Source organism: Anolis sagrei, chromosome 1 (genome assembly GCF_037176765.1).
Source record: "Anolis sagrei isolate rAnoSag1 chromosome 1, rAnoSag1.mat, whole genome shotgun sequence".
In the NCBI taxonomy this organism is placed as follows: Eukaryota; Metazoa; Chordata; class Lepidosauria; order Squamata; family Dactyloidae; genus Anolis; species Anolis sagrei.
The window spans coordinates 202,331,269-202,345,738 of record NC_090021.1 but is presented as its reverse complement, the minus strand read 5'-3'; the positions used below and the strand labels follow the sequence as shown (position 1 = coordinate 202,345,738).

The 14,470-nt window shown below is 39.1% G+C and overlaps 1 protein-coding gene across 2 annotated transcripts in view; it reads left to right on the top strand.

Annotated features, from left to right (window-relative positions):
- GPD2 (glycerol-3-phosphate dehydrogenase 2) overlaps window positions 1-14,470 on the top strand; it is an 89,349-nt gene that overhangs the window by 53,971 nt on the left and 20,908 nt on the right. For both annotated transcript variants that reach the window (XM_060777186.2, XM_060777194.2), the window contains exons 7-9: window positions 5,184-5,348; window positions 6,270-6,414; window positions 12,879-13,072. In XM_060777186.2, the coding sequence (XP_060633169.2) occupies window positions 5,184-5,348; window positions 6,270-6,414; window positions 12,879-13,072 (504 nt within the window). The remainder of the gene's footprint in view (window positions 1-5,183; window positions 5,349-6,269; window positions 6,415-12,878; window positions 13,073-14,470) is intronic.

Genomic DNA, 14,470 nt, shown 5'->3' with positions numbered 1-14,470 from the left:
AGGAGCACATCTGTCTTGTGTGTGGCAATGGGGGGGGGGGCAGATAAATTGTTCATTGCTGTCACAATTGCATCTGCAAAGATCCACTCAGCTGAGCTATTTCAAGTGGTCAGAGGGCTATTACATACTAGTCCTCAAGAGGATATCTCTGACTGTTCGGCACGGGCTAGATCATAGGTTTTAAAGTACAATCTAGCCCGTGCTCTGTCGGATTTGCTTCGAGTTCTCCACCAATGTCACTCTAGTCTCTGTCTCACTTGTTTCATTGCTGCCAACTCCTTGGAATACCAAGGGGCTAGTTTGGCTCTGCTCTGTGAGCAGGGACATTCAGGAGCAATTGTGTCCACCACCTTGACCATTTCCCCATTCCAGAGGTCAGCCAGAGCTTCAACAGAATCGCCTGCCAAGGTGACAGGTAAAAACCCCAAGGGCCATCAATCCATCTGGATCCATAAGCCTCCTGGGGCAGATCATCTTAATCAGTCTCCCACCCCTGCAGGAGGTCAGTGGGATGGAATCACAATAGACTACGTCAACGCCACCTCCCTGTCCCTCTAGCCTCGCCTGCTGCAGCACAGAGAATCCTAGTGGGCAGAGTTGAGAGAGATTACATCCTGTCCCGTCCCCCCCCCCCCCCCCCGGCATTTGATTTCTACATTCTAAAATAGTGGTTCTCAACCTGTGGGTCCCCAGGTGTTTTGGCCTACAAGTCCCAGAAATCCCAGCCAGTTTACCAGCTGTTAGGATTTCTGGGAATTGAAGGCCAAAACATCTGGGGACCCACAGGTTGGGAACCACTGTTCTAGAAGGACTCCAGCAGGACCTTAGTGGTGGCTGGGTAAGTTATTTTCTATTTTAAGGTCGGGGAAAGGGGGGAGAGGGTAGGTGTCCTTTGAGTTTTCTGGGCTCATAGAGCACGAAAAACTCAAGAGGGCCATGTGATTTGGGCCCAGGGATTACATGACATGGTCCCTGGGCCAAATCCACACTGGACCCATACCTGGAAAGACCTGGATCTTACCAGATATGAAATTAATTTGGGACAAAGCAGGGTTTTCCTGCTTTGTCTCAATTTGATTTTACCATAGGCGTTGTTTGGACGCCTCCAGTAAAGGCACACATGCTCATGCATTTTGGGCCCTGTTATCATTTATAGGAGAACTGGGTGCAGCTATGAATCCCTAATAAAGTCCAGATTTTTTTTTTAAAAAAAAGGAAATGAAAGAAAAAAAACTAAGTGATTGGGAAGCTAGAATTGTCTACAAAGATTTTTCCCATAGATGACTTCCATTACATTCCTTTTAGTTTGTATTTGCTAGGTTGCTCACATGCATTCATTCTGAGCAGCTTTTGGTTGTGATTCAAATTGCTTTGGGACCAGAGAGGTCTTCTGCTGTATGTCATTATGTTTTGATGTAAAATTTCCAGCTAAATAGTCATCCTGAGAGGTGGCAGAGGTTAAAAAAAAGAACAAGTACAGGATAGATTTTTAAGTGGACGTGTGTTCAGGGCAAAAGCTGTGCTTTTGCAGTTCCTCTTCCTTGCCCACAGACTGGCTGTTGTAAGCTTCACCTTTAAGCTTGAAGGCAGCTAACTCAGCTTTTTCCTATATAAAAGAACACTGAGTTATTTTGACAGCTCTGGTGTTATTTGTATATCATCTTTTAGCCATGATGACAAATTGAAGGCCTGAATTGAATATATGATCCCCCCAAGTTTTAAAAAAAAGAACAACGAAACACCTCAAGCCATTTCTCTTTCCTTTTCTCTTGTCCATTCATATATGAAAAGCTCTGCTTCTAGAGTTTGATCTAAAAAATAGGATTTTCTGATTTTCTTGTATGTTGTAAAATTATAGCAATGATTTGCTAATTTACTTGATTTGTGTGGTTTATAAAAGTGTAAGTTCGCTGTATTAGCTTCTCTTGAGATAAAGCACTCTGTAGGCCAGACATTTGGAAAAGTCTCATTTCTGCCCACTTCTTTGATTCTACATAAAGCTTTTTAGTATTATATGTGCTGCTTGGAAATTGAGACTTCTGGGAATTTATGGTGTGCTGATTTCTGGAGAACCACCTCTTTTTAGAGTATATGTGTATGGCATAATGTTACTGAAAATGTTCATTGAGAAATAGAAAGAAGTAATACCACCAAATTCCCCCCCCCCCCCTTCCTGCTTTGCTGTTGTTTTCATCTGAGCTGTACAGGCTTTAATACTTGCTGAGAATATTGTCTTCTTTAATGAAATCCTGTACTGAAATCCGAACTGGCATTCCATGTTGGGTGAATCGAAAAGGAAAGTATGTTGATTATACAGATAGGAATGAACATGAGGAAATACTCAAACGTTCTTCATCATATATTCCTTGATACGATGAAGTACTGTTTCAGTAATTATAGATATAGTAACTTAAATGCCTTGGTGGGCCAGGTGGGAGGGGATTGGCTGTCCATATGAGTATTTAAAATTCACCTTGCTTCAATTGCTTATTTAATGTATATCCTGTTTTAATCCCAACATGGGGCTTAAGGCAGCTTGCAAAAGATTAAAACACATTACAGCTAAAAATTATATTGGATAAATAGTGGTTAAATTGAACAGAGTAAAGATCGGCTATGACATAAGACTAGTCACTAGATAATCGTGTTTTCCCACGTCTCTTTCTTTAGTTATATTCACATGGCTCTAGAACAGTGGTTCTCAATCTGTGGCTCCCAGAAATCCCATCCAGTTTACCAGCTATTAGGATTTCTGGGAGTTGAAGGCCAAAACAACTGGGGGCCCACAGGTTGAGAACCACTAATCTAGAATGAACATCCATCTGTGTAACTACTAGGCCAAGGTGACGGCCAATTGTCTGGAAATTGCTCAGTATTGGATGGCTTGAAATTCTTGTTGTAGTAGCTAGTGCTTTTATAGGATGTCACTAAGATTGACTGAACAAAGAAATGTCTTCCCACGATGGGAGAGAAGCAATGAGATCTGTCTGTTATAATGACCATGATCTGAATGCCACAGTAGTCTTGACAGGAAAAAAATATATATATCCAAAGCAAAATGATCAGAACATAAAGTCTTATTTGTTTTATGCAAAATAAAATTTAAAGACATTCTCCTTTATTATTGGCTGGCTTCCCAGTTGCACCCTCAATTTTTAAAGAAACGTCTTTATTGTAGATTTTATTAGCATAGTAAAGCAGGTAGTTGCTCTTTTTCCAGATACTGAATTGTATCAGGTAATGGTGGGAGTCTTTATTCCATGACATCCATACATGACTTGCTATTTTAAAAGCAAGGCTGTTATTTCCCTTAAATGAGATATAGCTCCTTGTTAAATAACATTTCACTGCTGAGAATGTAACAGTAGTACTCCATCACTGTCATTCACCATTACTGAAGTGTCTTCTGCTGATCCTGGAAATTCCTATATGTGTTGAAGAAGAGTTGTACACAGTGGGACCTGTGGTGTGTGTGTGTGTGTGGAGGGGCAAAGAATGTGGCTTTGTAATAAGTCAGGAGAAGATTTTTATAGAGATTGCTGTCTAGATGATGCATCAAAATAGAAAAATCACAAATACAAACATTTTTTTTTACAGATCCAACATTTACTTTTCTTTTTTTTTGTAACCATGATTTCTTCTAGTAATTTATTTTAGCGCTTACTAATGCATGCACTCTCTCTTTCATTTAGCACTGGGAATGCTCCCGTTTCATTTATTTATTATAGCTTTTGACCTGATCTGACTCGTTTTTCAGTCTGCAGGCAGCTAAAGTGACTGGAGCAATTTAAATATAAAAGAAGAGATTACAATGCCTCAAAACCTTCTGGCTTTTTACAAAAGCTATTGTTCCTTGTCCTTTGATCTCCAGATGCCATGGAGTATTTCCTGTATTTCCTGCCCCCCTATTTAGCTTGCTTAAGTTTCCTTCTGCACCCTCCTCTCTGATAGAGTCAAAAGTTTTGAAGGTGGGGCATAAGAGTTCTGGGAGCCATTGATCCTGCTTTGAACGTCATTTGCCCTTTTGGTTTCGAAAGGGATTACTTACCCAGTGGCTAGATGCTGCTGAAGTAGTATCAGAAGGGGCCGAACTTTACATAAATCATTTATACTGAGCACTTTGTATGCTGGCTACATAAATCAACAACAGTGTCCATTACCGTTCATTCCACCCCTTTCGTTTTATCAGTAGTATTATCTTGATCCAACCAGTCCCAATTCTTGGGCATCCTAAACCCTGCCTACTGGAGACTAGCCCTTGTAATTAATTATTCTGGGCACACAGAGCTTGGCCCTTGCTACTCAGAATAATTGCTCCCAGCCAATATCCAGGGTTTTAACTTCAGTGGCAATAATAAATAGAAAGTCTCAGGTGATGCCACTATTTTAAAGTAATTAATCATGTGCACTCCTCCCTCCCTCCTTCTCTCCCCTCCCCCCCTCAGTGCTCTCTCTTCCATGTTGATGTCCCCACCCCAACCTAGGAAGATTCAGTAATACATCTTTAATGATATATATATATATTAAGAGTGATCTATTTAACTAAACCTTCTTGGGGGTTTTGTGTGTTTTCAGATTTTTTTTAAACTGTAAGTGCTGTTGTGAACTTAAAATATACGCAAAATGAATGTCTGTTTTATAGGCAGCAGAGGCTTAGTGGTGGAATCTGTGAAAGATCATTGCCTTTTTTTTAATGTCATGCAGTGCGTGTGCTAATAGAGATTGTTAATTAACACCAGTGGGGCCGTCAAAAAATACATTCTTCGAAGACACCGTGTAACTACCGATTGGGGGAATTTGAGGAGCCCTCCTCACCCCACCTTCTTCAAAATGGAGCATGGCATCTTGTTTTCGTGTGAGTGTCTTCACATGAATGATTGTAAAATATCAATAATTCAATTACAGCACGTAAGCACATTGTTCCGACAGTAATCTTGGCCACTTTCAAATGTTTGTGCTTTTGCATTGTTATGCTTTTTTCCCTCTAAAAAAAGGAGGTGAGCATTTTGCCCTACTGAGAGATGATGTTTCTCTGAATAATTCTTGTTAGACCTGACCAGCCATCACGTCTATTCAGTGTGACAGGGACAGATGTGACAGATCCGTTCTGACACACTTCCATACCACCAGTCAGTGGCTTGAGGTGACTCATGTCCTTCCTTTGATTCTGCCCCCTGCTGCAGGACAACACAACGATGCACGAATGAACCTTGCCATTGCCCTCACTGCTGCCAGGTATGGTGCTGCCATAGCCAATTACACTGAAGTGATGCACTTGCTGAAGAAGACAGATCCAAATAGTGGGAAGAGCCGTGTCTGCGGAGCAAGGTGCAGGGATGTTCTCACAGGTATGTAGGTTTTGCTCTCTGTGATATTTATAAAGTCCTAACACATAACCTGTGTTGGCTTATAGACACACACACACACACACACACACAACAGCTGGCTGTATGTTTTTTGGAAGCTATGTTCATATACTTCACATCCTGTGATTCACTGGATCAAGGAATGCCACTTCGAGCTTCCTATCTCCTTTGCATGCATGCACTTTGAGGATGCTGTTGTTAAACTGCAGTACAGCACAGCTGTGTATAAATGCCTTCTGTTCTTCTGTTTAAAGAAACAGGGATTGACCCCCCTCCCCCTGAGTAAAGGTACACGGATAGGGCTGGGGGAGAGTGCAATGGGAGTCTGGAGTTTGTAAATATCACTTAACTGACAAAGGAGGCATATTTCCAAAGTGCAGTGGCATGTCATTAATGCCAATCATCTTTAACTTCTGTCAGGTTTTCATTCAAATCCTAGTGCTTTGGCAAGCTAAACCACGCTTTACATCCAAGCCCTTCTGTCAAGCAAAGCTGACGTTGTAAAATACCGTGTGGTGTGCCTTCAGTAATAGTACCATTTAACAAATTTCAGGGTTTAAGAATGTCATTAAATAGAGAACTCAATAAATAAAGCAAAATTGGTGTATGTGTGTGAGAGTTACTGCCACTCCTGGTTTTTTGTTTTTGTTTTTTCCCCCTGTACATTTTATGCTTAAAAGGCGAAAAAAGTGAAATAGTGCAGCATGCATTTTCTCTCTCAAATAAACATACTACTGATTTTAATAATCCAACTGTTTGGTTATTGTAATATGCTCTAAGCATGTGCACGTGTGTGTGTATGCACTTCACAATAGGTTAACTTCATAGATAAATTAATAATCCAGAGAGTCAGTGAACAGGGAAATAAATGGACTATGTGATTGATGCTGTTTTCTTTCACAGGGCAGGAATTTGATGTCAACGCCAAATGTGTTATCAATGCTACAGGACCTTTCACAGACTCTGTGCGAAAAATGGATGATCAGGAAGTACTGAACATCTGTCAACCAAGCGCAGGCGTTCATATTGTGATGCCTGGCTATTATAGGTAAAGATATTCAAAACTTGGATCATTTATAACAATCTTAATATGGATGCTTAATCCACCCGCCCCCCTCCATAAGCTAGAGAGAGAGGGAGAAGGTGCAGCTGCTACTGCAGGGGAAAGCAAATGGTATAGTCTATGTACTATATTTCCTTTGAATTTTCAAAGTGACATTGGCTGCTATTGTTCCTGTGTCAGAATATACAAGCAACTGTACTGGTATATATATCAGGGAGAAGGCTTGAATGGTTTAAAATAAGAGGAAAGTGTTCCCTTTCCTACCTCACTTGAATATTGTGATTGAATATTATTATATTTCCTCATATATGTGACTTTTGACAACGATTATCATTAGAAGAATGCAAAATGAACAATGATTTGTTGGTCAGTAGTAGTTTGGTTAACTGATGTGAATGTTTCCTCCAGCCAATCCTTTGTCCACTGTAGACTTAAACTATAATCTGCCTACCGCCCTTTCCTAAAAATCCTAGCTGTCATTTAAAAGACAAGTCCTGCAAAGGATCTGTGAGTTTATTTAAAAGCACTGAAACATAATGGCTAAGAGCAGTTACTGGGTGATCTTAAACAAGTCAATATTTTTTTAGCTGTTCCACCGTATTGGCATTACTGACCTAGATTACTTGCTTATCATGAAGTTCACCAAAACACTTTGAACACCCAAAAGGTGCTGCGTAAATGTTGAGTGTTATAATAATAGACTGTAGATGTCCCTTCTACAGATTAAAATAAAGCATAATTTTTTCATGGGCAGGTGAAAGAACTGAAAAGGAATTTGAAATTCTTCCACTTGCACAACATTTTGTATAAACACTTGCATAGTAGGTATTTGTGTAATCTCTTACGTTAGTACAACTCTGACCACTTCTTATTATTTGTGTTCACTTGTGTGAACTTATCAGAATCCTTACAGAAAGAACATTTCCAATGGCTCTTTTTCTTCCACTTGTTGTTCTTAGGTTTCAGGCTCATGCTTTTTGTTGAAAATTGATTTTTTTAAAACTTCCTGCTAGTAATATGCAGGTTATTTTGCATGTCAGGACTGACTTGAGAAACTGCAAGTCATTTCTGGTGTGAGAGAATTGACTGGCTGTAAGGACGTGGACCAGGGCACGCCTGGATGTTTTACCATCCTTTGGGAGGCTTCTCTCATGTCCCTGCATGAGAAGCTGGAGCTGACAGATGGGAACTCACCCCACTTCCCAGATTCGAACGACTAACCTTTTGGTCAGCAGTCCTGCTGGCACAAGAGTTAACCCAGTGCGCCACCAGGGGCTTTTAGTAATATGCAGTGCAAATACCTAAATGAGAATACAGAATGGGAATAGAACCAACGTCCAAAAAGGGTCTCCTAATCCCAATTTAATTGATGGCAACCAGTGAATTTCTTCTCTTCTGATCTATCTTGACAAAAGCACAGATATGTGAATGAATCTAGTTCACAATCATAGTGAATTGCTCCTTGTATGCTGATCGGTTGGCGTTTTCCAGCTCTAGCTGTTACGTATCACTTCAGAGTTCCCTTGCAGTGGAATCTTCAGCCACATAATAACTCAAGGGCAAGGATATCTTTATTACACTTTGCATTTATGCATGCTTAAAAGTGAACAGCTGGGGTGATTACCCACAGTGACTCGCATGGTTGCTAGGGCTACTGACTGCATCACCCACCTACAATAATGAACAAAAGGAGTCTACTCAAAAGACATTCCATGCAAAAAGAGTGCACAGTTGTAGCCGAAATGCAAATAGTCAGTTCTTGTGGGTTTTTTCGGGCTGTATGGCCATGTTCTAGAGGCATTTCTCCTGACGTATGCAAATATTTTGACCTTTTAATATTTCACCATGTAAATGCTTGGGAACAGTTCATGCTGCTTTATCGTGGGCTGCAACATCTTCAGTCTTATATGGAAGTCAGGACTGCATGTGTGTGGTGAGGTGGGGCACATCTGGTTATTTATTGTGTAATAAACTCAATGTCATCTTCCATCTTTGCCCTATTCCTCAGCATCTTTCAATATTCAGATTACCTTCTTTCAGAAGCAATTGCTCTCTCCATATATCACTCACGGCGCTGCTGAGTGAAGACTACCCTGATTTCATCCTAAAGATAGATAAGCCAAAGAATTTGTCTCTGTCATAAATATATGCACCTCACTGAAATTTTAGATGTATGTATTAATTTAGCAACAAGTTTTTTCCCCCAGTGCCAATTGAATCCTGTTTAGCAGAAAATGCGTATCATTTCATTACAACTACTTGTCTCTTTGGGAAAGTACTTTGACATCATCCTGGGAAAATGGTAAATAGTTTAAAGGGTTTTTTATGTGTAAATGTAGATAAGATTTAATTAATTTAATGTTAATACACTGCAAGCATTTCCCGGTGGGTTCTTACATTTTTATATTCTTCATTAATAGTCCCTGTGTTCCCTCTACTCTCATTAATTCTGTTCTTCCAATACATGTCCTCACTTAAGTAGCTACTGCATGACTTTCTCACACCCAGAATGATATTAGTGTGACTGTAATCCCTTATACATTTCAACCCTTAATCCAATTGTTGTTGCTTTCAGGCTGCTGGCCATAGCACTGTTTGTGGTTCTGTTTCTTGTAATATTTAAAACAGAGAACTTATCCAGAGAAGCTATACTCATACCGTCTTTCCCAGAAAATGGGAAGGCTCAGTGTGTCTTAGTTTCCTGATTAGACATTAGTTGGAAATCCACTCTAAACATACTTGGAAAAGAGTTGTTGTCCTTATATTATGCTGCTGAATTATATCAAGTGGTACTCAAATTCTGCAGCTAAATCTTTTAAAAATATCATATTCAGTGGCTTTTCTCTCTTGCACAGTCTTATAGTTCCTTCTTGCCATGGCCCATGGTATTGTGTGTATCTATTTTAAAAATCAAGAATTATGAGTAAGTATAAAACATTACTACACAGTCTTAGAAGTATTATCTCTCACAGTAGGTTTTGATGTTTCTTTTCCTCTTCTTGCGGGGTTGCTTGGAAACATTAAATTTTATATTGGTTAGGGCGCTTCTACGTACTTTTTACTTCCAAGCCAATTCTCTTTGCACCATATAGAAAGCTGCTGCTGAAACATTAAAGCAAAACAAATATATAAAAATCTGCTGGGTGTACCTAGGCATTTACTTGATTTCCTTTTTAAAATAGTCTTTTGATTACAACCTGAGGGCAGCATGGTGGATTCCTGATTTTTCTAGATGCTAAGGCTGGAGTAGAGAATTTTATAACTAGTCTGCAGAATGAGGTAGGGGAGAAGGAAGAATGGCCACCAAGAGAGAAACTACATTATCTAAAAACCTCCAAAGAGAAATGGCAGCTCATATCCATATTTCTTCTCAGAACTCTATTTTATATTTCACTGAATGCTGTGACCACTTCTGGATGAAAGGGTTTAGAGATAGCCAGGAGATTTTACAAACAATGTTTTACTTTCTTAGTTAGATGGAATGAAGGAAGAAGAAATTGCATTGCTCTGCATTGTTTAGCAGAGCCCTTGTAGTTCCTTAACTGACATGGAGTGATAGTCCAGAATGAATGATGGCTCAGTTGGCTGTAAAGCAGGCATGGGCAAATTTCAGCTCTCCGGGTGTTTTGGACTTAAACTCCCACAACTCCTGTAAGCCTACCAACTGTTAGGAATTGTGGGAGTTGGAGTCCAAAACACCTGGAAGGCCAAAGTTTGCCCATGCCTGCTGTAAAGTGATTCTCAAATCTTACATCTTGAGGGTACTTGGATACTGGGAGAGGACCATGGAAGATAGGGACCCCATCTATACTGCCATTTTAATGGCAGTGTAGATCCATATAATCCAGTTCAGTGCAGTTCAGTCTGCACTATGTGAGACTACACTGACCATAAAATGCAGTTCAGGCTTCATTATGTGGCAGTGTAGATGGGAGCAGGGGAGCTAAAGTCCTGAGTATCTGTTGTCCAGAGGGCCAAAGAAAAACTACTGACATGAAGGAATGGCCAGAGAAAATGTAACTAGAAGAACAAGTTTAAAAAAGACATTACATAATCCAATTAAAACATGAATTTAAAGCAGTTAAAATACCTTCAAATTATAATAGAAAAAATACATTATATACCATAAAAATTTTCTGCTCCAACCATTCAAAGAGAGCAATGAGGTAGGGGCAATTGAACTCCCTTACATGACATTTCCTTGGACTAGGAGCAGCCACTGAAAATATTTTCTGCTGTATGCATAAGAGGAGTTTGTGGAAGAGGAGGGACAAGTCCTGTCTGCACTGCTATATAATACAGTTCAAGGGAGTTAAATTCCATTATGAAACTGCATTATATGGCGGTGTAGGATGTGGTCTGGGATAAAACTTTATCCAGAAATGTGTTTTTGAGAGCTTTCATGGCCAGAATCACTGGGTTGCTATGAATTTTCCAGGCTGTATGGCCATGTTCCAGAAGCATTCTCTCCTGACGTTTTACCCACATCTATGGCAGGCATCCTCAGAGGTTGTGAGGAACTAAGGTTTTACCCAGAAAACCTTGGTACGTTCTTTTATTGCATTCTAGAACATTATCCACATTGTATTTTTGTTTGGCACCTAGATTCTTGGAAAAATAATGAAATGGATCTGGTAGAAATGGTAAAGACAATAATAAAAATCTGTTTTTCCCCGTTTTAATTCCTTCAGTGTTTTGGTGACATTAAAACATCATGCAAATTATCTCCCAGCAGTCTTTGCAAAGAATATACGTAGCTCCTTTATAGTTCTGCTTGTTTTAAGCCAATTTAGAGAGCTTATTTTAAAACTTGTCAAAAGTTTTCTGAATAGTTTAAGTCTGTATATTAAATTCCTGAGTTTTTCTGCCTCTAAATCAATAGTGATTTCATTTCAGAAAGTAATTACTTGTCTGCCATGGTTTACCTTGCACAAGTCCATGTTGACACCCACTTTTTAAGCTGTACTTCTCCAAATGTATCCTTAAGCTGTATATAAATATCATCTCACAGACTTCTTAGTGTCGAACGTAGACTTCAGGTGTACGTATATAATTGTCATCCTCTATGTGGTGCTCTTCTCATGTAGTATTTTTTCTCACAAGGATAATGTGTGTATAGAGAAACAAATGTGCAATTTTCAATGAGTTTCTACTTTGATGTGAATATGACTATCTTAAGTTATTATTTTCATCATCATTATCATTGTCATTATTCTTAGAGAATCTACAGAATTTTTTCTTTTTGAAGGCTACAGTTTAAATTACCTACTATAACCTGATGTGATAAAACAAATGGGGTTGAGATGAGGTGGAGTGGGGCATCTACCAACTCAGCCTAAGCCCCACAAAGTAGAGAAGATGTGGAAGGCAGCTTTGCTGGGTTTTTCAGCTTGGTTGATCTTGTTATTTTAACGCATCCCTTTATGTAAGATCACACAGATACACTATATCCATATGTGATATACATATATGTCTGAGTTTCTCATCACCAAGCAGTAGTATCCATTCATAGTATCACACCACCGCAGATCAATACAGTGTATCACAATAGCTCCATAAATGGACCAAAGCAAGTCATATACAGAGCACATAAATCAAGCAAACATGTTAAGCAAAGAATAAGTAAGGTTGTAATTGATGGGTGTTATATGGTAAAAGATACATAAGAGCTTCAAGAAATAATGAAGCCATTTTTGAGGTGGAAAACAAAAGTCAAATACTTAATTCTTTGAGCAGCATTTCCCAGAGGCTTTTCTGCAGACCAGTGTTGTCAAATTTGTGGCCCTCCAGGTGTTTTGGATTGGCTCCCAGAATTGCTCTCTCTTGGACAAGCTGGCTAGGGCTTCTGGGAGTTGGAGTCCCAAACATCTAGAGGGCCACAAGTTTGACACCACTGCTGTAGACTGTGGACCTCCCTTTCTTTTTGCACTTCTGCCAGCTGCCAATTCCCTTTTCATTTGGGCAAGGTTTTGACAATTTATTTGTTCCTGAGGAATGGGTTTTTAATGAAATGAAACTATTTTATTGATCAGCCAATTGGCCTTAACAAAACAGATAATATATGCACAACATACAGTATATATAAGGTCCAAGTAAAATTATAAATATACAAGTACAGATAAAAAGTGGGGATGGAAAACTTATAACCAAGTGTACCTTAATCTTAGTTGAATGGGTTTTTAATGGTTTGTTTCAGCACTTCTTTTTTTTATTGCCTTAAAATCAACTGTATTTCAGTATTATAATTTAGTTAATTGTATTTCTTGTGCTTTTATCTTCACCTTTTTATTTATTCTTGAGAATCACCTTGTGTTCTAGCTTTGGAAGAATTATGAAATATAAATCAAAACAAAAGTAGAAGATAAACAACAGGAAATTACTGCTGTCCTGCTCTTAAGGGTAAACTTATCAAAACTTTTGGCTGATCAGACACTCTCCCTCTTTTCCAGCCCAGATAACATGGGACTCCTGGACCCATCCACTAGCGATGGACGAGTGATTTTCTTCTTGCCCTGGCAAAAGATGACTATTGCTGGTACCACAGATACTGCAACTGAAGTCACACATCATCCAATTCCTACAGAAGAAGACATCAACTTCATTTTGACAGAAGTTCGCAACTATCTGAGTTGTGATGTGGAAGGTAATTTGTAACACTAATGATGGTTGATACCAGGACACCTCTATATTTGTAAATATCTTCTTTCCATTAAGAAAATTTAACTTGGAGATTCCCTTGAGCAAAAATAATTAAGAAAATAATAATAATAATAATAATAATAATAATAATAATAATAATAACCTTTATTTATACCCCGCCACCATCTCCCCGAAGGGGACTCGGGGTGGCTAACATGAAGCCAAGCCCAAAATTACAACAAAATACAATACAAGTACAGCAAAATAAAATACAAAAAGCAAAAATATCTTCAAAATAAATACATAACATAACAAAATAAAATAAATAGTTCCAAAATGGTTCTTGTGGGTTTTTTGGGCTATAGGGCCATGTTCCTGGAGAAATGCCTCTAGAACATGGCCCTATAGCCCGAAAAAACCCACAAGAACCTAGTGATTCCAGCCATGAAAGCTTTCGACAATACAGTTCCAAAATGACATGATAGAGAAATGGGACACAGTGGGCGGGCAAAATGTACTAGAAGTAAAATTGATAGAATTGATAAAACCCTGGATGAGATAGGTAGAATGTGTTTTTGAGGGAGAATGTGTTTCTGAGGGGGGGGGGGGAGTAGTGCTGTACAAAATAAGTCTAGTCTGATGTTTTAACAATCCCTGGATTCAACCATTTAAGAGTTGCAGATTACAGAAAGTTACTCCAACACTGGGATGGAGATTTATTTTGATAAGTATAAGGACAGAGTTTAGTATCCAGCTGCCTGGTCTAAGTTGCAGCTAAGAACAGCCAGCTTTGCTTCTCTTCTCTTTGTATGGAGAACAGAAAGGATGAATTCCAAGTTGGTCCTTGGAACAGTGGAATGGGAAAGAGATTCCTAGCATTGGCGCAGCCTTCCTCATTACTGTGTATGAATAATCACCTCTATGTTGTTTCCAATCCATAATTGAGTTTGACATCCTAATCATCCTATTCACAGCTCCAGAAGAGCTTTAAATCCAGATAAAACATGAAGTGAGCAAACATTAAGAGAAAAATGTACTATAAGAAAAAAAGAAATCTCTACTTAAGTTGTGAGCTGTTGTAGTATCACCCTGCATAGCTTTATTGCAGGGGAGGGGGTGGGTTGAACTTAACCCCCCCCCCCCCACAGCCTCTTTCTGTTACCATCCCATACCTTTCCTTAGTTGTTGTGTTTGTGAAGCTTGTCTGTTTGTTGGTTGTTTAATATACACTGTTGGAGAATTTCCTGGTAATTTTCCAAACAGAAATAAGTTCGAGAACGGAGAGATATAAAACACATCAGATTTCATTACCAACCCCCTGAATCAACCATTCTTGTTAAGGTGATTCTATAAAAAGCATGAACTCTGAGTTGCCCTTGGTCGGTGTTTACAGAGGCTGAAT